Raw genomic sequence first — 26,244 nt, 5'->3', positions numbered from 1 at the left:
CTCCGTGACCATAGAAAAAGTGAGGATGTCACGCGATGACGCCGTTAATGTCGTAGTCATAACATTTCATCACGTAGTGATTCTATAATAATGCCATCTGGTGACGTCACCACGTTATCATACTTTGCATCACTCGTCTTGACACCACCACCGACACCAACGGTGAATTTTCGCGCTTGATGCTTTCACCTTAACACCTTAAACCCGACAATCCGCTTTTTTTCATGCCGTCTAGTTGGTTCTAATTAACTTGTTGAGAAGCTTTTAAAGTTTGGTTAAGCTTCACAGCACTGTCACACATAGTGAGGCGGTGCACGCTTTACAGGAACGGACGTATGCACGCAAACACACAAGCACATGCACATGCACTATAAATGGAGGACAGGGCACCCTTTATGTGGCTTCATGGTTGATGATGCTTCGCTGACTTCACATGAGGCCCCTTCCAGCTGACTTCACGTCTGCACCAACCTTTATTTTGTCACGGCATCACTTTAATGTGTAACTAAACAAACTAGTGTCCTAGATCAGCAGCACAGGAGCTATTTTTACTCTGTTGACAGATAACAGCATCAATTAACGGCGTAGTTTGTGCGCTATACACCTCGCTCAAGTGATCATACCTAATGTATTTATTGCAAACCTACATCTCTCTTTTGTATGAGCAGAACCAACTGCAGGGCAGCTTTGACAGTTGTCAATGCACACCACGTAACAGAAGTTGTAGAACGTTTTCCACTACCCGTAGGTTCCAAGGTGTATCTAATGCGCGGCCAGACAACCTTCAACAACCCATGTGAGGAAGTTATTACTTTCAACCACTCACAGCACCGCTTCCTCAAGGTTACGGATACTCCGAAGACCCTTATGAGATTTGCAGCTGTGTTGCTGCCACGGGGTTCCATGGTTCTGCGTCGCCATCCACTGGTGGGTTCACTTGTGTCCGAATGATTCGCTTCTCGCCTTGCCTCATAGTGCCCTGCTCACACCCGACCTATTAAACTAAAAAAAACTTTTAACAAATATCTGATTGGTTGATTGATTGATATGTGGAGTTTAACGTCCCAAAACTGCCATATGATTTTGAGAGACGCCTTAATGGAGGGCTCCGGAAATTTTGACCACCTGCGGTTCTTTAACGTGCACCAAAATCTGAACAACCGGAACTACAGCATTTTCACCTCCATCGAAAATGCAGCCGTCGCAGCCGGGCTTTGATCCCGCGACCTGCGGGTCAGCAGCCGAGTACCTTAGCCACTAGACCACCATGGCGAGGCTTGGTGAAATATCTATCCTGCTGAATATTTCCTTCTTGAAAGTAATATAGCCATTTGTACAAGTTTACTGAAGAATATGCAACGTACACGATATTTCATTGCATCAAAATGAGACAGGATGCCAAGTAAGACTTCATGCGATATGATCGTATTACGCCCTATAACAGTTTATAATGTTGTAAGCTCAGTAACACAATCTAAAAAATTAAGGCGCGTTGCAAACTTGTCGCAATTTTTTTAACCTTCATTTTTACTCTCTTCGCAGTCATCAAGCAAAGCAACCCCAGAAAAGCGTTGGTACGCTGCTGCAGTCATCCAGCGAGCGTATTGACACTGCCGACGTGAAGGCACCCTCTGGTTCCACTTAAAGAACGTAAGGCGTTAACTTAATTCACACGCCTTCACCAAAATAACGTCCATGTCGGTTGTTTCCAGATGTGATATCCTTCTAAAGCCAATGCATTGCGAGAACCCACCATGACTCAGAGGCGGCACACGCACCCAAATAGCCTTGTGCCAGTGAACATCGAGGTGAGGAACACGATATATCTGGACCAGATAAAAGCAATGTGGTACAACTTTCAGAAGCATACTTTGCTAAACACTCACAAACATTGTATTAAGTTCACGTACGTTATCTTCCATTAACACTAAGACATGTCTAAATCGAACTGGAAAACACGAATTGTTGCTAAAGATAACTTTTCGACAAGCGATCCCGTATTCAGGGATGCAACTTTACACAGCCTTGAAGAGAGCCATGTATTTATGCCTTTTTGAGTTAACACAACTGCGATATCAATTTTAGAGAAAGTTAAGTATGTTCAAACGTATGTTTTTGAAATTAAAAAAACTAAATTCAAATAGGTCGGTCGTGTTGCGATCACAAAAGCATTTTAGCTTCGCGTATATTCGAAGAAGTCCACGAAAGTAAGGTAAATGTAATGGAATGGCTCAAGGGCCCTGTAAACCGCGGAGAGAGCCCTGGGGGTAGGCCCTTCATATAGCTGGGTTCTGACTTCATTGCTTCAGCCAATTAATTTCCTGCACACTCCGCGGGTGGCATAAATAGTGGCGGTACCGTTTAGCCAACTTTGTATACTGTAACGTCAGTACTCCAACAAATTGAGGATGAAACTTGCTCGATGGATATCGAATAGCCATGGTCGTGCGCGGATTGGCTATCACCATAAGGTACGCAATGAGGCTACCCTGTACATTAATTCCACATCCTCTTCCCCGTTAACGCACAGAAATGGCCAACTAGTCAGCCTTCAACAAACAACGTGAACGCCAACGATGCTACCAGCGAATGCAGCCCGAAAAAGCACGCGAACTATGCAACCTTGCGCGCAGACATGGACCCGAACGTTATGATGCTCCAGCCCATCGAATACTCTTTCCTAGAAACAAAGTGAGTGACACGAGCGAGCACAGAGGGATGGATACACATATGAGGTTTAAACAAGTTGATTGTATTCTTGCTGTACCCATGAGTCGGTTTTTTTTTTAAGAAAGTATTCGGCTTTCTTTTCTTACATTGTAATTATTTACTGAAGGCTGGTCTTTCAAGCGAAATGTGCAAACTTCTTGTTGTATATATATACACAATATATAAGAACACGCACATTGCGCATCCACCCCTTGTAGTCTATAGCGTTTAGCATGGCGCTGAAGAGGAAATAAGTCTCTCTTGATATTTCAGGTGGAACTGCATAAGCTTAACTAGCACCCCAGTACGTTTATTTCGAAACAACATAGCAACTTTACGTTCAAAAATATTCTATTTTGACAATATATCAGCCTCTTATATGGGCAGAGGAAGAGAGCAAAGGAGGAGTCGTCATTGATTAACTAGGCAATGCACCATAAGGGTACCAACACACCGCTCTAGAACACACGAAAGTTGATTCATTTCCAGTCCAACGCGCAGCAAAATGTGCACTTCTTACCACTAAATTGCCCAACATGGTTCAGGAAAACCAGCAACTGAGTTGTACTGAGTGTATTGATGCGACTCGTGCGAATACCTTTCCTACGCATGCAACAGGGCTACCATAATTTCTGCGTGCATCTCCAACCTAATAGAGCAAAATGCCAACGGCAGCGTTCGGTGCGAATGCCTAATCACGTGTACACCCGCCTTGCCAGCGGGGCACGCAAATGGCCCCAGCAGGCAACAGCTGATGACAGGGAGACAACACCGATTAAATTGACTTTAAAACGCAGGCTCTCCTTGGGACTGCGCATTACTCCCAAGATGATGTCGTCTGGGTTTCCCCAGCTTAAACAGATGCAACAGCCGGGCGACCCACGCCTCCCGCTAATCTTGGTTATAGGCGGACTCGACCCACGAAACCCGCTGGATTCAGGTAACTCACACAGAAAATCGCGGCGTGTAGTCAACTTTTCACCGGGGACGTATGCAGAATTTATTATTGGGAGGGGAGTGAAGGGTGGGGGGGGGGCATTGGGTTTAATTATTATTTATGCATCTGACTAACCTCTCTGCCTTCTTTTTTTTTCTAATTTCTCTCTCTCTTTATGTATCTTCTCTTTTACGTCATTTTGCATTTTGTGTTTGTGTGTGTTCGTGTATAAGTACGCTAGCATAACAGAAGTATTCCAGCAAGAGAGGGGATGAGTCCCCCAATACACCACTCATTGGCTATGCCACTGCTTTTCACGAAGAACATTTCGATTTTGTTGCACACTAGGTACGACTGTCCTCAAATACCACCCTCTTATTGTGGATCGGTGGACACTGGTTAGCCTTATGCCAGAGCTGAGAAGCTACCATGGAGCTGCTCACATTAATGACACAATCTTTGTGGCTGGTAAGCTGGCCCCACTGCCTAAATGTTTTACTAACACAATTTTATCCTTAATTTTAACCACAACTTTTGTGGTTCAGAAGGAACTTATAGTGCATTTCTAGTCCATCTTTTACTACTTGTGCTAACTGATGTAATACTTCCCTAATTAAGTTATTTTGAGTCCAAATAAGCTGAATAAAATTGATTGATTGATTAATTGATTGATTGATTGATCGTGGAAAGCGGCAATCTATTAGTCTGTTTATATTATGATTTTTCTCTTGCACGTTCTGCATCGAGAGACCTTGCGCCGACAACTGACTTAATCGTTACGGAGTGTTAGCTGAAAAAGCTGGATTTACAAAAGTCATTTTTTCATTAGGTGGCTGCTCTACATTAAACAGGAAAAGCGGTGACATGACCATAACAAAAACTACGTTTACGATGGACACTAAAACGGGCCGCGGGGAAAGACTATATACCGGACATTTTGGATGAAAGGGCGTGCCATACCTCTATATCAACAGATGGAGGAATAATTGTTTTTGGTGGAAGAGGACCCAATGGAAGGTAATTCAGGGAACGGCCTTGGTTAGCTTTCTCTTTGCAAGCGAGAGGAGGGCAGGGAATGATTTAAAAGTGCCTGAATCATTACTAAATGGCAGTACAAAATATGCACACCTTTAGGTAGCGTACACCGCGCGCACTCCGTAAAATGTCCCCCATACAAATTCTACAAAACAGCGATATGGCATTTTCTTCTGCAGCAAGAAAATGAAGTAACGAAAAATTCGGCATGTTCAGTAAAGTGTCGCTAGATAAAATGCGCGTAATCTTATGTTAGTAGACCCTAACAACACATTTTCACCAAACAATAGGTTTAACACAAAAGAACCAGCCCAGAAGTTCATCTTGAAAAGGGCACTGCACTAACTCCAAACTTGTAGTCATGATTAATGATTTGTGGGGTTTAACGTCCCAAAACCACGCTATGATTATGAGAGACGCCGTAGTGGAGGGCTCCGGAAATTTCTACCACCTGGGGTTCTTTAACGTGCACCCAAATCTGAGCACACGGGCCTACAACATTTCCGCCTCTATCGGAAATGCAGCCGCCGCAGCCGGGATTCGATCCCGCGACCTGCGGGTCAGCAGCCGAGTACCTTAGCCAATAGACCACCGCGGTGGGGCTCCAAACTTGTAGTCCAAGATCGGCCATGAAAAATGCGGAACCAAGTAAATAGGTGACCTTTTTCCCGACTACAGATGTAAAGAACTGTAGTAGCCTATATTCATGAAAAAAGCGAACTTTCTCTAACAAAGGTATGAAAACTCTAAGGAGAAGTGGTACACTCTTAAAAAAAAAAGGGGGGGGGGGTTGTAGCACTTACTAAGTTCGGTTTACTAACTGCTTGTCACATATGTTACTAACCGGTTAGTAAGTGAAGTTAGTAACGCGGAGGTTGATAACCGTTACTACCTCCACCGTTACTAAGGCAGTTAGTAAAGGATACTAACGTAAGTAGTAACGGTTGCTAACAAAAAAAATCTACTAGCCACGATCATTTTGGCTCGCGAATCCCCCGTTTTATAACAGTCCTATTCGCTAGCATCAACATTTCGATATATCACTGATGTAATTAGGCACATAATGTCATAAGAGAGAACAGCACACATACACAACTTCACGCGAGAAATACAGTTCGTAAACGGTTCCATGGAGTATTTATAGCCCTTACTTTGCGGAACGCAGCTGGTGCCGGTGGGCGGCTATGCTGTAGGATGTATAAATCAGGTAAGACACCTCCATTTGTACAACGTAGTTTTTTTTAGGTGAGCGAGTTAACGTAGTGTGGGACTCTTAATCCAGCGTATTAAGAAAAACAATTATCTATGTCTATTTTGCATAATACCAATTCAACACGGCCCAATATTGAAGACATAAGACTGGGTAGTAAGCTTGCATATATTGCATCAATGAACTTGAATGCATCCTCGTGCTACTAAACAGGTTTTTAGACGCTGATAGTAATAACCTATTTCATTTCATTTCATTTCATTTTATTACCTTAAAGACCCCCTTGAAGGGGTATTACATAAGGGGTGGGTACATATATGAAAACGTGAAAGCCATTTTTTTTTTTTTACAATGCAAGGTAATTTGTTACGGTGTTCAAAAAAGTGGTAGGACAGGTTATGGCGGTGATTTCGTTAGAAAGGCCGTTCCAGTCCGTAGCTGCACGAAAAAAGAATGAGGACAAAAAAGTGACGATGCGCGTACGCGGCCGCTCAACTTGTTGCGGGTGACCAGTGCGATGGGAGATGCGTGCCGGAGGAAGAATGTATGGTGGCCTGCCGAGTGAGCTGTAAAAAAACTTGTGAAAAAGGGAGAGACTAGAAATGCGGCGACGAGATGCAAGCAATGATAGGCCAGATTCTGTTTTCAGTGCTGATATGCTGACGTCGTAAGAGTACGTAGAATGAATAAATCGTGTGGCTCGATTTTGAAGTGACTCGAGTTGATTGATGAGATATGCTTGATGCGGGCTCCAAATGGCTGATGCGTATTCTATCTTCGTCCTTACGAGAGATTGATAAGCTAGTAATTTGACATTATTAGGAGCGTGACGCAAATGGCGTTTTAAAAACCCGAGTGTTTTGTTAGCAGATGCAATGATGTTCGTAATATGCGTTGCCCAGGTTAAATCGCTACAAAGGGTTACTCCGAGATATTTATAGGAAGAAACTAATTCGAGGTTTGTGTCAGCAATTTGGTACGGGAATACTATCGGATTTCGACGGCGGTGAAAGGAAACAGTTTTACATTTGTTAGGGTTGAGTTCCATTAGCCAAAGGTTACACCAATCCTGTAAGCTTAGTAAGTCAGTTTAAAGAGACGTGTTATCCGAAACGTTGTTTATTTTACGATAAATAACGCAGTCGTCTGCAAACATGCGTATGTTAGAAGATACATGTAATGGTAGGTCATTAATGTAAATCAAAAACAGAAGCGGGCCTAGGACAGACCCTTGAGGGACACCTGAGGTTACGGGGGTAGTGTTAGACATTTGATTGTTGACGGAAACTGATTGCGAACGATTAGTTAAGAATTCTTTGATCCATGCTAATACGTCATAATTTAAATTCAACGCGGCAAGCTTTAGTAGTAGGCGCTCATGAGGAACTTTGTCAAATGCCTTTGCGAAATCGATGAAGATGGCGTCAGTCTGAAGGTTAGAGTCGAGGTTAACATGCAGGTCGTGAACAAACATAGCTAGCTGCGTTTCACACGAAAACCCTTTCCTAAAGCCATGCTGTGCAGGATGAAAAAAATTATTGGAATCAAGGAAGTCCATGATATGTGTGTAGATGATATGCTCGAGGAGTTTGCAGGGTACGCTGGTTAATGAAATGGGACGATAATTTAACGGTGATTGTTTGTTACCTGATTTGTGGACTGGAACGACCTTTCCGTGCTTCCAATCTGGAGGCAGCATTCCTGTTGAAATTGATTGTGAAAATAGTAGACACAGATACGCTGCACAGATATGTTTAGTATTTTTCAGGAGTTTGGATGTAATGTTGTCTACACCAGCTGAAGAAGAAAGTTTGATTTTGTCTATTAGTGATGAAATACCGCTGGAAAAAAACGTAATTGGTGGCATGGTACATTCAAAGTTCGCATGAGGGATGGTAAATGACAACTCAGTCTCTTGGGTGAAAACGGATGAGAAGGCGGCGTTAAACACGCGTGCACATTCGTGTCACTTAGGGCATCCCCTAACTCATTACATAGTGTTATATTGCGCGTGTCCTGTGGGTTTATGACTTGCCAGAATTTTTGGGGGTTGTTCTTAAGCATGTTCGGTACTTCCGAATGGAAGAATGAGTGTTTGGCGTGACGTATGGCTCGCAGATAAGCAGATTCGGCGGTTTTGTACTTGTTCCATGCATCAGGGGTGTTACGGGACTTGGCTGCGCGGAAGGAGCGTTTTTTCTTGTTTTCTAATCGTTTCAGTGCTTTATTGAACCAGGGTTGGGCGGTATTAGGATTGATGTTAATTCGGGGAATGTTTTTATCAACCATTTCGTTTAGCTTATCTCTGAAAATCAACCAGTTTTCGGTTACATTATGATGAGAAAAGGCAGTGTCAAAAGTGGAATAAAAATTTGTTAGTTCAGAGTTAATTGCTTCGTAATTTACTTTATCATACAAACGGATAGTTTTTTTTATGGTCGGGGCTAAAGCAGGCTTAATCACGAAGTCAGCATGAATGACTTTATGGTCACTGATTTCAGGCAGGTATGCAATGGAGGACACGCACTCGGGATGGCTGGTTAATATAAGATCCAGAATGTTTTGGCAGTTATCGGTAACGCGGGTTGGTTCTGTAAGAACTTGAGATAGGTTAAAGTTAAGGCATACATCAAGGAAGTCGTTCGATTCCCTTGACGTAGCCGCTGGTGCAGGCGGGCTTGCCCAATCGATATTAGGAAAATTAAAATCGCCAAACAGAATTACATGCATGTTAGGGTGTTTGGTCGTTATTTCGCTTAGTATATTATTGAGCTTAGAAGAAAAATCGGGAGTACTGTGAGGGGGCCTATAGCAAACGCCAAGTAAAACTGAGTGCGGTGCGGCATGGCATTTAAGCCACAAGATTTCAAGGTCGGACACAATGTTTATAGACGAACAGGATATGTTGTGACTGACAACCTATAAAGGTTGTTTAACAACTTCTATAAATACATGCATCACAAAAAGTTACTAACAGTGCGCAAAACTTAGTAACCGCTGCAACATTCAAGCGTTTTCTAACGTGGGCAGTAAAAAGTTAGTAATGGCCCAAGAAGGTTTGTAACAGCTGCTGTTACTAACGTTTTGCTCATGGTTACTAGGTTTTTACTAAATTTTTAAGAGTGTAGTTTACACAGGCAATGTTTCGGTTTCTTTCAAAAATTACAGTATTCTTTAACATGCGGTGGAAAAAGTACAATTTCGTTCACAGCATAAAACGATGAAGTTGCAGAGAGCAGAATTGGTGTTGAAGAGAACTGCTTTTTCGTCTTGGAATAGTTTATTTTTACAGTATTTTTTGGGCATTCAAGTGTCAGCATTGTTAATCATAGCTGTATCAGCAAGATGACCAGCATGTATAGAAAAAGAAAATTAAGATGGGCCGACCAAGTACATATCTCGTTATACGATGAACCCCTCAACCATTAATGAAAAAAATTGCCGCCCGCATGTTCCCGCGCGGTGGGGGGGGGGGGGGAGCTCGTGTAATTGTGCTGTAGAGTGGTGGGGGTATCGCGTGAATGTCGCCTAATTGGGTATGGTTTGGGAATGCTTAATTGCTATTATGTCCTCATTGTTCTTATTTATTAAATGAAGAAGCGTTGCCTTCAACGTCAAGCGAAAATCAAGACGACCTTGACTGAATTCCGAACGCGCGATCCAGAGCCTACATATACGGCGGTGGTCAGAGAACGATTGTGCAGCGCGAGAAGTCGGTTTTGGTTTTTTTTTTTTTTAATTAGGAGAGACTGCCTGCGTCGCCCTCGCAAGGCCAGAGAAGGAGAGCAACAGTTGTGCTGGTGCTTTCCTGGGCCTGCACGAGACGCGAACATGCGCAGGGGGGGGGGGGGGCGCCATTGCCGAAACACGACATCGCGTGACTAAAAATATGATCCGCATTTAATAAAAACATTAAAAGTATTGTTTCTTAATATGACACCTTCAGGTACCCTACCCTCTGCAATGTGCACTCTCAGTTTGCTAAATGTCTGATTAACTGTGAGCTCTGGCTCAGAAAATATTTGAGTAAATGACGAAAAATTTGTCACAACGATGTGATTGCCTTTTAATTAGGTGTTAATTATACATTGTAAACTGGCTTCGCTTCTGTCGCAAGAAGTAAACGCCGTTTTAACTGCTTCAGAAGCGACCTCATTTCCTTCTCATCATGTCCCTGCAATGTTGCCCATTGGAGGCGATTCCAAACGAGTAGACTAGCAACTGGTGTGCGGATGCGTTATGCTTTCTTCTTCTGGCTCATTTTACAGCGAAAGCTGTAATGAGATCAGAACTCTGGTCACGTGCAGCGCTGTAGTTGCTTGCTGCCGCCGCCACCGCTAGTGTCCGTAACCAGTATCGAACGAAAAAAAAAAATTCAGTATACAGGGTATGCCACGCAACTTTAGCGAGAGTTTAAAAATATGCCGGCCCACGCGATTAAGACGCGACATCTTGGTCACTGTTGTCTGGAGTTAGTCATACTATTTTTTTATTCTCAAATATTGTTTCAGTGGAAAAGTTTAATTAGCTTTTCAAGAAACGAAGATGGATAAAAAATTTCAACTAGAAAGTTGTCGATCGGTTTGCAAAACGTCCGATTAGACAGTCTTGAACTTTATATCTGTTAAGTATTAGTGTTTTCCTGCTAATTACAAATGCCCACGAAATACAAAAAATACCACGTGACAAGCCCGCTCGTGCGCCAGTATACGCACAATGAATTCAGTGCTCCCTAACGTTCCGCGTACGAACGACCATAGCATTTGCCTCATTGTGCCGTCTCGGCAGGGCCGCAGCAACGGTGATGACTTTACGATGAACACGTTTTGCTATCTGCCACAAGAACGATAACCGCTGTGACTGCTTATCGCTGTCATGAACCGGTGCGAGGGAAGCGTGTCGTTCGTACGCGGAACGTTAGGGAGCACTAGAATCGTCGTGCGAACTGACGGTTTGTGACCTGGTATTTTTGTATTTCGCGGGCGTTTGTAATTAGCAGAAAACACTTATACTTAACAGATATAAAGTTCAAAACTATCTATTTTGACATTTTGTAAACCAACCTACAACTTTCTCATTGAAATTTTCATCTATTTTCATTCTTACAAACGTTAGTTAATTAAACAGATCTAATAAAACAATATTTGAGAACACAAAACATAGTCTAACTCCAGGCAATGGTGAGCAACATGCGTTTTGTCGCGTCGTAATTACGTGTTCTGGCATATTTTTACTCTGGCTAAAGTTACGCGGGACACCCTGTATGAAAAACATTAAGCGCACAATGGGATTCGGACCCTTGCCCTCTGCGTGCCAGCCCGGTATTCTACCGCTGAGCCAAGCCGGAGCTTGGAACTAATTTCTAAACTGGCCTTAAGCAGACTTGATGTCGGGAAAGGAATCCTGTTAATATGAGTGAAAAGGCGTTTTATAACATCAAAAGAATAGCCAGGCGTCATACAATGCGAATTTCGTAACGATTGGGTCGTCCAATGCTCCAACCTTGTTCTTGATTAAACTTGTTCTTGATCACCTATTAACCGCGCATGCCCACTAGAGCCATAATTCTTCGTCGTCGTCTGCCACTGCAAAAAAAAAAATGCACGAAATTTCAAACAAGTGATTTATCGATATGTGGGGTTTAACGTCCCAAAACCACCATATGATTATGAGAGACGCCGTAGTGGAGGGCTTCGGAAATTTCGACCACCTGGGGTTCTTTAACATGCACCCAAATCTGAGCACACGAGCCTACAACATTTCCGCCTCTATCGGAAATGCAGCCGCCGCAGCCGGGATTCGAACCCGCGAACTGCGGGTCAGCAGCAGAGTACCTTAGCCACTAGACCACTGCGGCGGGGCGTGTAACAAGTGTGAAGCGGATACCACGCTACTATATAAAGATTGACAAAGGATCGCATAGTGAATGCTGGCCTGCTACACAAAATTTATTATTATGGTGTAGTTGGGTAGTCATTTTCGCTTATAGCATTTCAAAGTGTTTTAAAAAAAAAAAAGCTCTGAAAGGCTGCTTTTCTAGCTTTCGCTGTGACCATGCTGCACGTTCCACGCAAGCCTGGAGTTTTTTGTTTTTTTTAACCTTGGTCCTTAACATTAGCTTGATGCATCACAAATTATTCAATTTTATTGCATCATAAATACTTGATCAAAAAAACCTTGGACTTCTCTTTAACTTGCTGTGATAGAACTGACTTTTAATTGTTTCAAGCACATTTCCTAGCAGAAAAGGCGACGTTTTGGCGCCGCAATGAGTGTTTTTGGAGCAGCACAAATGCTATATATATATATATATATATATATATATATATATATATATATATATATATATATATATATAGTGACTGAAGGTAGAAGCAGAGGAGGAAGAAGTGCTTATGGAATAAACATGGCGTATAAGCCAGGCCACGTCGCCCTTTCATCATAGCGCCATATATATATATATATATATATATATAGATGAGTATATTGTAATATGGATCCTGATGAAGGCCAGACTCTGGCTGAAACGTCGAAATAAACCACGTTGTGACTGCTCACGGAGGATCTACATGACTATATATATATATATATATATATATATATATATTGTGGAGAGAGGGAGAGAGAAGATACAATACAAAAATGAAATCGCACCGGTAAAGCTATGCACCATATTTACAGAAGTAACCAGCTACATTGAGCAGTTGCCAAAGCGATCTCAGTCATTTATATATTTAACTAAATTACCTGCATGTAATGTTGGAAAAAACAGCTAAATGAATTATACATTGATATGCCAATTCTTGTTGCATCAGTGAGAGCAAAGCCGATAATGGCCAACGAAGGTAATAGCATACAGATTTTTTTCAGTTTCTTTAAAACTCGTGAGTTAGTCACAAGGTTCCTCATTTTCACCAAGAGCCATTTCAGGGCAGGTTCAGAGCAATTACCAACAATGCATGAAGTTTGGAACAGCATGTAGCCACATATCCCTTTTGGAGACGTTGGGAGCAACCGGTGCAGCACTTCCATCCTTGAACTTGTCTTGGAGCAAGCACAATAAAGCCAAATATTCAATAAATCACTAGAAAAACAAACTGGCTACCTCCAACAACTTGCTTCGCTCCTCAAGAGGCCAAACTGCTAAAATCCAGAGCATTACTACGCCCGATACTTGAGCATGCTTCTATTGTCTGAAACTTCATTCACAATATTGAGAGCATAAAGAAGACAATAACCCAGGTGCGAAGCCAGCAAATTTTGGGGGGGGGGGGGGGGGGGGGAATGCATTTTGACTTCGAGAGAGGCACCCCTTTAAATTGGCCAAATTTCAAGGGGGCGAGGGGCAGCACGTGCCCGGAGTGCCACCCACTCACTACGTCCTTGAATGAACATTTAATTTGTGAGAGTATGACAAGAATTTTTCACCTACCACTAACCAGTCTACTCTTAACCTAACTTGCATCTAAACATGTGAATTACACCGCAAGTTCATATAACGTTTCTGACTACCCCAATTAACTTATGAAACAATACTAAGACAGAAACATAAATTCTAATAAACCTAAAGCCGACACTTTTTCACCCAATGGAATCTGTGAGTGTGTTAACCGGATATCACACCACAATGTGATCATAAAGCCCACTTTATTATGAAACACATTAGTTTCAACCATCTGAGCTTCTTTGCTGCACACCTAAATCTAAGTAGTATGTTCATTTCTTTCTTTGCTGCAACTGATCTGTGCTGTTATTCCCACTCCTGCAATAAAACAAGTATACCTGTCATAGTACATAAATATATAGAAATAAATATAATGGCAGTAGTCTGTCTAGCTCAGTGTGGGTCTTAAAGCATCATTGTCAAAAATCTTTATTTATAAAAGCAGGAATAAATCTCAATTCATCAACTTTTCTCTCAATCGGTTATTCCTGTTGACTTGAATAGCTATGGACAATTTGCAAAAAGCAGCAGAACTTTTGCAACCAAGGGTTTTTTTTTTCTCAATCAAGTACTCTTATTCAGACTTTCTCGCTTATTGTGCTTTTGCCACTCATGACTCCAGTAAAAGTGCAAGCATCACAAATTCTTCAATCAAATTATTGTAGCAACTGTAGCATTGTCATGTCTCATTGTTGCCTTTTTGCATCTGTAGGTTGTTAAAGATACCATCGCTCAGCCGACATGACACTTTTGCTATGAAGCTGGGTGTGACGAAAGGTGTATGTGCATGAGAGTTTAAAAGAATGCGTTGCTGGGCTAGTCTGCTCATAATCTTAAAACTTGTAAGCACAATAACAAAGTGGACAAGAAAAAGCAGCAGAAGTTAGGGTTTTTTTTTTTTCAATCTAGTACTCTTATTCAGACTTTCTCGCTCATTGTGCTTTTGCCACTTCTGACACCAGTAAAAGTGCAAGCATCACAAATTCTTCAATGAAATTATTGTAGCAACTGTAGCATTGTCATGTCTCATTGTTGCTTTTTTGCATATGTAGGTTGTTAAGGATACCATCGCTCGGCCGACATGACACTTTTGCTATGAAGCTGGGAATGACGAAAGGTTTATGTGCATGAGAGTTTAAAAGAATGCGTTGCTGGGCTAGTCTGCTCATAATCTTAAAACTTGTAAGCACAATAACAAAGAGGACAAGAAGTAACACAGATAGACCTATCTATCTGTGTTCCTTTCTGTCCTCTTCAATTTTGCACTTCCCAGTTTTAAGTGAATTAGGGTGCTTAGTCTGAAAAGAACCTCACAGGAAAGCAGTTTTAGAGATTATTCCAAATTGTTTTTGCAGCAGGTTAATTACCTTGTATGTAGCCAGACAGAAGCAGAGCTCACACCCAACCTCATTATCAAACACTGTACCAAGTGACACCAACATGTTTACACTACATAAAGCAAATGCCCAAAATATACACTATATATATATAGTTGCAGCAGGCCTGTGTACCAATACTTGCCATAAAAGTTGAGCTTATGAAGTGCAAAGGGATGACTACACCATGAAAGCTGCTAAACAGATATCAAGCATATTAATCCCTTGCTACTAATGCAAATTTTAATGGAGGGAAACAAGGCGACATATGGGAGTAAGAGTAAGCTCTTAAAAGTACCACTGGCTTGATTCTTGGAACAATTGATGCGATACCTTTTTTAATTACAGATTGCTTTCTTCTGTTGAAGCATATGACTTGAACAATGCCAAATTGAAACAACTGAATTCATTACCCGAGCCAAGAATGGGCATGACTGCATTGATTGATTGATTGATTTGTGGGGTTTAACGTCCCAAAACCACCATATGATTATGAGAGACGCCGTAGTGGAGGGCTCCGGAAATTTAGACCACCTGGGGTTCTTTAACGTGCACCCAAATCTGAGCACACGGGCCTACAACATTTTCGCCTCCATCGGAAATGCAGCCGCCGCAGCCGGGATTTGAACCCGCGGCCTGCGGGTCAGCAGCCGAGTACCTTAGCCGCTAGACCACCACGGCGGGGCTGGGCATGACTGCAGTGACCAAAGATAGCGCCATCTGGCTTTTGGGAGGAATGTACGACAGGCACAACAGCCCAACTGTTTCTGAAGTCCTTGTGTATTCCCTACACCTAGACAGGCAATTCTTTTGTTTCTATCACATAGTTTTGCATGTTTTAGTCATATTTGTGTATCTTTGTCTATATATAGAGGGTGTTTGCTTCTTTTGTCATACAACAGCTCGACAACGGGTCCACCACTCGGGCAGCCTAGAGCCGTTTCATCTGCAACACTCATCGATGGGAACATCTGGCTCTGTGGAGGCTGTAGCAACATCACTAAAGAAAAGCACCTTGTCAGCATGGACTCCATTGATGTTTCACAACAATCAAAATAGAAGAAAACTTGCACACTTGGAGTGGCCAGACACAGTGCTTCCATCGCAACCATAGGCAAGAAACTGTCGCTATCAGTGCAGAATGAAAAATCAAAATGACTGCTTCTTTTACAGGTTCGGGCATATACATTTTCGGGGGCATCAACAGCCAAGAGCGGGGTGTGCTGTCTAAGAGCACCTTAGTCATCACCGACAGAAAGGCTATAGTGTCCGCGCGTCTCATGCCGCAACCACTCTCTGGGCACGCTTCAGTCACCCTGCTGCCAACAAGTAGCCAGCATCCACTGTCCAGCAGCAAGTGGAGTGATGAAATTTATAAAAGGCACAACAAAAAATTTAACAAAAAAGGGGTCCAGGAATAGCATTGGGAAATGACAATAAATCACGTACTCTCTTCAACCTCTGATGAAAACATACAACCAAGCCCAACTTTTCAAGCCGCTACGGGACATTACTGTATTGCTCTCCACTAAATGTGAGAGTTCTAACATGAACTAGAGTATTACATTTTTTTGAAAGCTAGTTTTCTGGTGGCACCCTTAATATATGCATTGCTGCATTACTACAAAGGGAGCAAAACTTGCCTTCCAGTCATAATCCCACACTGACCACAACTTGTATTGCTCTCTAGTACTCTTTATACCTTTAGTACATGCAGTAACGTTCTGCAAAAGCACCCAGTTTTGCAGAAGTGCCAGTGTCGGCGAACATTGACCTGCTTAGGGTTACGATACAGCTAGGAATGACAATGCAAACATTCAATAACTTGCGGTGCCAAGGGAAAGGCTGACGAGGGTGTACATAGTGATGTGGCAGTCCTTGACTAGTGGTCGATTGGTTTTGATTAAGTACCGTATGTTCACAGCTACCTATCCACACTTCTCTCCAACTCCGTTGCCAGGAAGATTAATGTCATAGAGTGGCACGATACGATCATAAAGAATGCGAGCTGTACCTATTGGCATTTCAAGATAGAAAAGGAATAAGCAAATTCTTTATTAGATGTGGAATCGGTTTTACGTGAGATGGCAGCAAGAGTGTGCATGTGCATAACAAGCATGGGTGCTTCCACAGTGCCTTGTGGTAGCAGATTTTCTAAAGAAAAAAAGACAGTGTTCTTATGGCACACTGAAGATCATAAATATTTATAAAACAGGCTGTTGGCAGCATATCTTTATTCTTTCAGTTACTACAAAGGTGGGCATCTTCTTAAGTCACTCTCCAGTCATTATTCCATTGACTGTACTGTCGAATGATCTACAATGCAGAATAAACAATATAATTTATTTTATTATTATTTTACTCATACTGTGAGCACATAAGCCAAGACAGGACTTGGAGTTACATAGCTCTCATGTACAAACATAGTACATGCTAAAACAATTTCAACACTGAACACTCACGAATTGCACAACATATCGGAATAAGAAAACAAAATGCAAATTCATATTTAAAACATCCTGTACAACTCGCCTATATACATAAAATAACAGGTTCGAATACATCCCGTACACGTCACCAAAGAAATAGTAACATGTTCAGGCAACGGGTAACCAACAACAAGACAATTGAAGGGCGAACAAATGCTAAAGCAATACAAATCATTCACAAATATTCTGACAAAGCCTTTTCAAAACTTTGTAGATCGGAATATTTGACTATGTTTTGAATTAACCGATTCAAATCATCAATGCTCCGAACTAAAAAAGAATGCATGAATCTGTTCTGTGGTTGACTGGTACAATATGTTTCAAATGCTTTGTTCTGGATGAGGTAGTTTTTTCTAGTACGATGTGCTCGCCTAGGTTAACCCTAGAATCTCTGTTCAGTAGGTGAAAAGAATATCAGTCGATTAAGTTGCATTTTTCGTTTCACCGTCATTATTCTGGTTCTTTCTCTAAGCTCGCTGAAAAACTGAGTTCTTGAATACGAGTTTGAAATGAACCATAAGGCTTTATTTTGTATACGCTTCCATTTTAGTGTAATATTTGTTTTAGTGTAAGGTTCCCATATATGACTTGCATAAGTCAGTACTGGAAGAACAGCCATTTTGTATGCCATCGCTTCAGCCTCTGGAGTAGCATTGTGCTGTTTTTGTCGTAACAACCAAAGTTTGTGCATGGCTCCATTACAAACATCATCAACATTTAATGACCAGTTCATGTCGTGTGCAAGGTGAATACCTAGGTATTTAACAGTATTTAACATCTTATGCTTCAGTTAGCAGTGTGCTTTTAATACTGTAAGGAAAAGATAGGGGGTCTTTTTTACGTGTCATGCGCATGAAAAGGGTTTTGGATGCATTCAGTCCCATTTGCCATTCTTTTCATCAAACACTAATTTTCAATATTAATGCATTAAAATTCACTAATGCTATTAATGCAATAATATTAATGCATAACCTTACCAAAGAAAGAATTGATAAAACTGACCTGGACAGTATCTGGCCACCAGGGACATAGAAGGGATTGCAAACAACGTCACAGTATGAAGCATGAAGTTTGTGAAACATCTGTAACAATTTCATTTCATATAGCCTTGCTCCACATTTTTACTGAAAATGACAATGCAGATCCATACTCACCTGCCGGATTTCGTTGTCCCGGAGAGTTGTACGTGAGGTTTCCACAATTACTATGAACTTGGTTTTAGTGTTCGTCACATATCCATAAACTTTATAGTCCTCTGTGGGATACAGTAATCCTAAGTACAGCTCCCGGACATCTCCAGAGCTCTTGTTCCCAGGTGATATTTTTTCTTCGACAACATCCAGTGACGTGTGTATAGTATACAAAAATTTGAGCTCATTACATGGTGTCACAGTCTTTACAAACAATGGAGAATTCTGCAAAAAAAAAAACAAATGATCCAAAATTAATCCCACGCCCAATTAGTAAGCACTCTGTCTAAAATGAGTTATCATAGAATATTGCTCTAATAGCTCTAAACAGAAACGAGACACTGCAAAATACAAAGCAGAAATTCCAAATGTACACAGATTTTTACTGCTCACATCCAGCAGTTGCTCCGCAAGGCTGCAATTGAAGCATTGCGACTGTAAAAATGTTCTAGGATGTTCTCAAACTCAATAAATACCTGCAACTAGCTTGCCCATATGAGAGTTTTGATAACCAGTTTAACTAACTTTCAGATAATTTTTGATGGGTTTCCTATGCATTCCATGCAAAACAAACTTCATCCGTAGATCCAGGCTCGCGCTTAAAATCCATTCAATGAAGCTTGCGTTCTGCAGCAATGGCATTACCTATGGGTGCACTGGCACGCATCCGCTATGCCACTGACGAATGCGTTTTTTTTTTTTTTTTCTCAGTACTGTTCAGCCATCTTCGTTTCAGGTACCAACAGCGCTGTTCAAAAATTATGCACCCATTTTTGTAAGAGTTCAACAAACAGACGATGTTGACTCTATGAATCATGCTCAAAATCCTTCAATCTCTAGAAATGTTAGGATATATTAGTAAGTTCTGAACTTCCAAGTCACAGGAACTAGATGTGCCAGAGGCAGTGCTGGGAAATACACACATTCTGGACAGCTTTGTCCATCCAGAACTTTTTGATTACATTCTGTTCCATATTCGCAATGCCCATAGAATGTCGCGCCGTCATGCAGAATTCAGAAGAGTCCTCTCAAGGATGGTCGGTAGGCCGACGCTCCCTTGTTCGGCTGTGCTAGCCTCAGTGTTAACGTGTTAGCAAGAAACTAACGCTAATCACATTGCATGCTTCGTGCATCAGTGAATAGGCTGGAATAAACCAGACCGTTTCTTACACGATAAATGTGATTCATTATAACGAGACGCGAAGTTTTCATGAAAATACGTGGCAACAAGTGCTTTTGATTATAGCCCACAACGCAGACATATAAGCTTCGCAAAGTTTTCTGTAGCCACGTAGGTTACTTAAATGCTATCATCTGGCCTTTGCAGTTGAAATTCATGTTTTACGGGCGTGTAGCATTAGTCAGTGTTCTTGCAGTGCATGAATCACATAATATTCATGATACGTGGAAAGTCGTGCAGGCTTGCGATTTGCTCTTTGAATACTTGGCCAACGCTGCACCGCTTGTTTTTGTACGTCAGTTGATAGATGGCAGCACAATGCAAGCAACTCCCTTGTTGGCGGGTTTCAGAGCCAAAAGTTATCCGCGCCCAAATAAACGTGGTGTTTGACGCCATGTCGATGTTGTCGAAGTCGTTCAGTGGAGGGAATTCCTCAGATTGCTTTCAGCAGTAATGTTGAAAGAAATTATCTTGACCATGAGGATTTTTCACTTGGCATAGATGGTTGTCAACGTACCTAGAGAAACAATGACAAACGATCAACTGCAAACTCTCAGGAAGTAGATTGCACTTCACCTCCCCTCGTGCAATAATGTTTTTTCACACTCAAGTAACTTTTCATAAGTAACATATCCTTCAAAGAGGTTAAAATAAAACTATAGTTTCTCTTGTGCATTGCACGTGGCACGATTACTGTGAATATTATGAAGCGCCGCATGCTGCCAACACGCTCAAGAACGGACCAGCAAAGCGAAATTGTTAGAGCATTGAAATGTGCAGCTACCACTACAATCCATACCTCTCTTCCAACTTTTCCTGTACTTCAAGAATACTTTCCAAGCGGCATTGTTCGATGAATTTCGGAACTGCGATGTTGCAAAAACGTGTGTACTCTTCTCTATAGCCCCGCCGCGGTGGTCTTGTGGCTGAGGCTGCTGACCCGCAGGTCGCAGAATCGAATCCCGGCTGCGGCGGCTGCACTTCCCATGGAGGTGGAAACGCTGTAGGCCTGTGTACTCAGATTTGGGTGCACGTTAAAGAACCCCAAGTGGGAGAAATTTCCGCAGCCCTCCACTACGGCGTCTTTCATAATCATATGGTGGTTTTGGGACATTATACCCCGCCTATCGATCAATTACTCTTTTCTATAATCTTGTTTCAATCGCACTGATGAAAAATGCAATATACGAGTGCAGTGAACCAATTGCGCAAGTCTTTAGTCTGAGCATGGCTGTGACACCAGTGCTACTTAATGGAATGTTATATGCTTGTGTTCGATGAAAAAGCAACTCCATGTTCCTGAGTGTAAGTAATGACAACGGCATAATATGTTTGCAAACCATCACCGCATCAAATGTTCGGTCCCGTGCCGCTGCGATTGCACTACTCGCTAGTGGCCTCCTACTGCAGCAAATCCGTCAGGCAGTCTCAGTACATATCTCAGACTGCCCTTCAGTTCATACATCAATTCTAGTTCATGCCGTTTTTTGTAGCACGCACACGATTTTGCAAAGTGTCGTTCATGCACGGTAACAAAGCTGAAATTTAACCTTTCATGCCGCGGCAAATAATCAGGTGGCGAGCTTCCATTGTTTCAAAAAGTATTTTGATCTCATACATCCCCCCCCCCCCCCCCAGGGCAGCTTATGACATTATCCGATGGAAGTGACACGGTCCGTAAGTCCGCACATACTATCTGTTCTTGTTCCAGCAAATGGGTTATGGTGTACTGGAGTGGGGCTGTGTGCCCTCTTCAGGGCAAACCAATGGGACAGTGGTGGTCACTTTTATGATAATGCCACCAGCAGGGCACCACCATCGAACGGTGTGTCCAGCATGCGTAATTCAAATTTGCATTGCCGACCTTTCTCCAGATTTTGAGTAAAATAGTCACATAATACGATTGAACTTAAAAAGTATCTATAAGATTAAAACACATCTAACACATATGAATGCAATAATGCGATAAATAATGCTGCTTCTGCGTAGTCGAGCTTGCATCGTCTGCTAGCTTACAGTTTTAACTGGTTTTTAACTGAAGAAAGGATAAAAAAGCACATCGCTATTCATTTGATTCATATGTACCCCTGCCTAGCTATCACACTAACTTGAAGTCACGCAACGAAATAAACGAGGGGGCCCTGAAGGATAACGTTATCAGCAGGCGAGTTCCATGACCACCACTTAACCTGCATGAGCCAGGAGAGTAAGCAGCCGCGCTGTTAAATAAAAATGACACTCAAGGACGTACTGCTTCACTTTTTTATACATTTTTCTACCAGCACGGCAACTACAAGTACGGATCTTCTTGAAGGCTTTGTATCTAAGCTGCTCATAGATTACTTCAGAGGGTGCCGACAGGTAGCCACACAGTAGTACGCCGTGCTCTGGCAGCGCTGGCCATCATCGCAAAAAGAGCCACGTCTGGGGCGCCAGGCGGCATGCTGCCCCATTCCAGTATACCATAAATAGGTTGACTCTTCTCTGGGTGCCATTTTGAATCGTACAGTGCGCCACCTACAGTTCGTGGGCATTGCGAGTAATAATGAATATTCAATTCAGCGAGGTTTTAGTTCAGTGAACAATTTCCTAGGGTGCCTTCAAGTTCACTCAAGTGAGAGTTCAGTGTAGTCAGTACTCCAGTGACATGTTTTTTTCTCCTTGCTTATTGCAAAGCACTGGAACAAAAAAGCCCTCCTTATTTACCCTGTAGATGTGCTGAGAACTTCATTTGACTTTCATGATAAAAAAAAATGAAACAAAAATGGGCAAAAAACAACCAAAAAACACTAATGGTCGTCATTGCAATGGCTATTTAATGCAGACATTATATATTATGCTCTTAACAACTTGTCAAAATAAAGTAATTCGCACCATACACCTCTACTTCCCTGATATCCGGCAAAAAAGCAATAAAAAATTAGGTGCTTAAAGGGCCCATAAACCACCTCTGAATATACATAGAAAGAGAGTGTTATTCTCTCCTTATGCTTCCAGTTTTAGCCGCCCAATTCGTGACGCCAGCAGTGTTCATGTGATGTCAGAATGAGATAGCTCTAAATTGGTCAATGTACGAGAGATATCTGTTGCAAATGATCGCCTACCCTGCTTTGCCATATGAAGTCGTCTCATGCCTGTTATGCCTTGTATCGCACTACTATTGTGCACGATAAACCGATTTCACTTCATTTTCTGCATTCATGACTGTGCAAGCAGAGATATTGTGTAGACAAAAAGCACAAAACCCTGACTAGTTCAACGCTTGGCGCTGACATAATGCATATTTTATGAAGAAATAAATGGCGAGGAGGAGCTAGCACCTTTAAGAAGGGTAGTGAAGGCGAGAAAGATGCTACTGTCTCGTCTTTAAAATCAATGTGGTTTAGGGGCTCTTTAAGTAATAGTACTAAGCTGCATAGATGCAAATTCAGCTATAATGCAAAGCTCGAAATGCTCTTTCCCCCCCTTTATTTATTTATTTATTCATTGACTTATTTTAAATACTGCAAGCCCATATGGGCTATTACAGGGTTGGATTCGAGCATACAATAAAGTGAAATACAATTCTCCACAGGCTGAAGCAATAGTAATTATCATGCACGAAAAATACACTCACAAAAAAAATAAGTCACGAAAAATACAACTCTAAATTTCGATCCAAAGTAGCCAAGCTATCAATGCCACTGATCACTTCCGGACTAAGGCCATTCCATTCAGCTATTGTACAAACAACAAATTAATATTTATATGCATTAACTACTCATGAGTTACAGCCTATAGAGTAAAAATACATGACAGTGATTGGTATGATGAGACCCTGATCTTTACATCCATTGAGATTTTTCACTCGTGGACAACACCGATTTCTCGCTCCCAACCAACACATTGCATCTTCTACGACAAGCAAAGCCGGCTCTAACGTAGCCTACCCTTCCCATATTTTTTCATATATACATATATAAAAAAAATTTTACCAGGTGGGAGCAGATACAGTGAGGAGTTGATTGATTTGTGGGGTTTAACGTCCTAAAACCACTATATGATTATGAGAGAAGCCGTAGTGGAGGGCTCCGGAAGTTTTGACCACCTGGGGTTCTTTAATGTGCGCCAAAATCTGAGCACACGGGCCTACAACATTTCCGCCTCCATCGGAAACGCAGCCGCCACAGCCGGGATTCGATCCCACGACCTGCGGGTCAGCAGCCGAGTACCTTAGCCACTAGACCACTGCGGCGGGGCATATACAATGAGGAGTTCAAGTTTAATTTACCGGCTCACAGCTGATAAATGAATTTTACGCAGACAATTTTCGCCTGACAGCATTTGTAGTCCGGCCCTTTTTAGGAGGGCTGTTGCACATTGTACACTAAAGAAAATGCAATGTTTAATTCATTACCACATTTCAATACTACAGCTTATCTTTGCAGCATGCTTGACAAACTACACAACAGGGCTATGAGAAATCAAACTGGAAATGACATGGTGCAATATGAAGGCCCCGAACCTTAACACTGCCCGATTTACGGGATTTTCTAGCACTGAAACCATGGAAGACTAAGTTTTGCCTTTAAGGGTAATGCAATAGTGCTATGACGTCCCATTCTCATCACCTTCCGAGTTTTCCATGATTCAATTCTCAGTCTACACGTCAATCATGCTTCGAGGGAGTCTCTGTGCGCATGACATTAGCTGTTGTAGTCTCCCAAGGTGTCAACTGCAATTACAGTTGCGAAGCCTCCACCAGAAGTCTGTAAGGCAATATACACACCTACGTGAAAATACTTTGTTGATGCTGTGGCTGATGACGAGAAATTACAACACAATTGTAATGAATTCGCAGCTTTCAACCACTCACTGATTATGCCATTCACATGGTGTGAAGCTATAAAATATTGTATCTGTTGCCGCAGCTCCTTGCCAAATATGACAACTGTATAATCTTTTTCTGAAGCAGTTTCAAGCACTGTTGCACCTCTGTGGTAGAGTACTTGACTGTCATGCAGAATATCCAGGTTCAGTTCTATGGCTTTGACTCCGATCTTTACATCCATTGAGATTTTTCACTCGTGGACAACACCAATGTTTCACTCTTTCACTCACAACCAACACACTGCACCTTCTACAATACAAGCTCAAACGCTCTTGCATTAATACATACTACAAGATCATAGCTCACCATGCTTACACACTCCCACAGCCTACACACTCCCATTAATTTCACAAGCGCACATAGATCGTCAACTACTTGCACACCAGCTGATTGCCTGTGGCAACAAACGATGACACACAATCGAAATGTAAAAATACTTGTTACCAAGCACCTTCTGCAAGTGACTGCCGCTCAAAGATATGCGAACCGCAATATATAGTGCGCGAACTCTGGAGTTCTGAGGAGCTTATTTGAGTACGCACAAAATCAGTCTCTGAAACTGAAACTTGCTGAATTGACAATCAGCCTGAAACTTGCTTTGACAAACATGCCGCCTTATTTCATTTTCTGAATTGTTTCGCAGCGCTGTGACAGACACACATCCAAGGGGCGTGTCTGTGTACTCGACCAAACCAATAGAAACACGCGTCGCGAGATAATTAAAGCAAGAACTAATACTTCGCAAAACAGACTAACGCAGTGTAAAGTAGGCAGCAACGCAGTTGTAGCCATGCTGCCTTACTTTGACCCAGAATGGGTGCAGATAATCGCGAGAACACGTCGCAAAGAAGCGCGGCATGCTACAGGCCTCGATCCCTCCAGCCCTCGTTGTCGTATCACTGAAGAGCATCCAGCGCTACCCTTATAGAGCAAGAAAACGCCAGCTAAACTAGCTCGCCTTGCCAGTTATTTATCCGCCGGTGCGCTTCGCCAGCGAGCGGCTGTGTGTTCAGTTTTCCAAATTATTCTGAGAGCGCCTGTACGTACCCGTCAATTTTCGAGAAAAAGTTCATGTTCCGATAAGCTGCCGCGGATAGACCATGAAAATTAGACTTTACCGGGAAACAAGTCCGAAGCCTTGCATTTAAGTGGGAGCGAGTCAACAGCCGTACGCATCCCTGTCAAGCAGAACGTGTTGACAATTGTGGCTCATTGGTCTCTACTAGAAGGCCGCTAACAAGAGCATCGTACCTTGACTGGGAATTTTACATAAAAACAAACGAACCTTTGCGCCCGCGTTGTCGTTCTAAAAGAAAGAGGGAACAAGTGCGCGGTTACCTCTCTGCCAATCACAGCCACGGCAACAGCCATCGCACTTTCCTTGAAACGACGCGGCACACAAGCTTCTGTACCGGTTTCTTAGCCGCGCCGTTGAGGCATCTTTTCATGAGTTCACCACAGGACCACAACACCACAACCCCTCAAAAGGCGGGTGAGACGCGGCGACACCAGTGACACCGCAGCTCGAAGAAATCGCATCTGCCACCATGAAACTAGCCCATTAGCTGACACATTTGCCAATGGCGCAGCCAATCTGGACTGAGTGGCAAAATAATGTGCAAATGTCCTTAATTTGGTTGTTACACACGTGTTATTTTGTGTGCAACGCCTAAGTGTGTGCCTAGCGTCACAACACACCTACAGGATTCGTTGGCTGTGGCGATGTCACATCTGCCCTCCAGGTTCCACTGTCACAGCTCAAAAAGCATAAAACTCTACGCTGAAAAGCAACTTGACTACTTTC

General features: G+C 42.3%; 2 protein-coding genes across 3 annotated transcripts; one reads left to right on the top strand and one right to left on the bottom strand.

Annotated features, from left to right (window-relative positions):
• Positions 1-1,855: 1,855 nt before the first annotated feature.
• On the top strand, positions 1,856-16,167 carry LOC119176800 (beta-scruin-like). The gene is made up of 6 exons (XM_075877522.1): positions 1,856-2,691; positions 3,507-3,649; positions 3,995-4,114; positions 4,476-4,663; positions 15,614-15,825; positions 15,885-16,167. Exons 1-4 carry the CDS (start codon positions 2,636-2,638, stop codon positions 4,589-4,591), a joined length of 435 nt encoding a protein of 144 aa, XP_075733637.1. The 5' UTR covers positions 1,856-2,635; the 3' UTR covers positions 4,592-4,663; positions 15,614-15,825; positions 15,885-16,167.
• On the bottom strand, positions 11,302-26,164 carry LOC119176375 (trafficking protein particle complex subunit 2-like protein). Of its 2 annotated transcripts, none has more exons than XM_075877523.1 (4): positions 25,779-26,121; positions 18,355-18,615; positions 18,203-18,282; positions 11,302-11,476 (listed from the first exon to the last, which is right to left on the bottom strand). In XM_075877523.1, exons 1-4 carry the CDS (start codon positions 25,809-25,811, stop codon positions 11,428-11,430), a joined length of 423 nt encoding a protein of 140 aa, XP_075733638.1. In that variant the 5' UTR covers positions 25,812-26,121; the 3' UTR covers positions 11,302-11,427. The 2 variants fall into 2 exon arrangements, with proteins under 2 accessions (XP_075733638.1, XP_037283524.1); XM_037427627.2 differs by lacking the exon at positions 11,302-11,476 and adding an exon at positions 16,929-17,027 and having other exon boundaries at positions 25,779-26,164.
• Positions 26,165-26,244: the final 80 nt, after the last annotated feature.

This window comes from Rhipicephalus microplus, chromosome X (assembly GCF_043290135.1).
Source record: "Rhipicephalus microplus isolate Deutch F79 chromosome X, USDA_Rmic, whole genome shotgun sequence".
Taxonomy (NCBI): Eukaryota; Metazoa; Arthropoda; class Arachnida; order Ixodida; family Ixodidae; genus Rhipicephalus; species Rhipicephalus microplus.
The sequence above is the reverse complement of the archived record's forward strand: the minus strand, read 5'-3'. Positions and strand labels throughout refer to the sequence as shown.

Coding starts and splice junctions, on each gene's coding strand:
- LOC119176800 (XM_075877522.1), top strand. CDS start 2,636: ATGGACCCGAACGTTATGATGCTCCAGCCCATCGAATACTCTTTCCTA. Junction 2,692..3,506: donor TACTCTTTCCTAGAAACAAA/GTGAGTGACACG, acceptor TTTAAAACGCAG/GCTCTCCTTGGGACTGCGCA. Junction 3,650..3,994: donor ACGAAACCCGCTGGATTCAG/GTAACTCACACA, acceptor GTTGCACACTAG/GTACGACTGTCCTCAAATAC.
- LOC119176375 (XM_075877523.1), bottom strand. CDS start 25,811: ATGGCTGTTGCCGTGGCTGTGATTGGCAGAGAG. Junction 18,616..25,778: donor TGGCTGTGATTGGCAGAGAG/GTAACCGCGCAC, acceptor TTTTTTTTGCAG/AATTCTCCATTGTTTGTAAA. Junction 18,283..18,354: donor GGGACAACGAAATCCGGCAG/GTGAGTATGGAT, acceptor AAATTGTTACAG/ATGTTTCACAAACTTCATGC.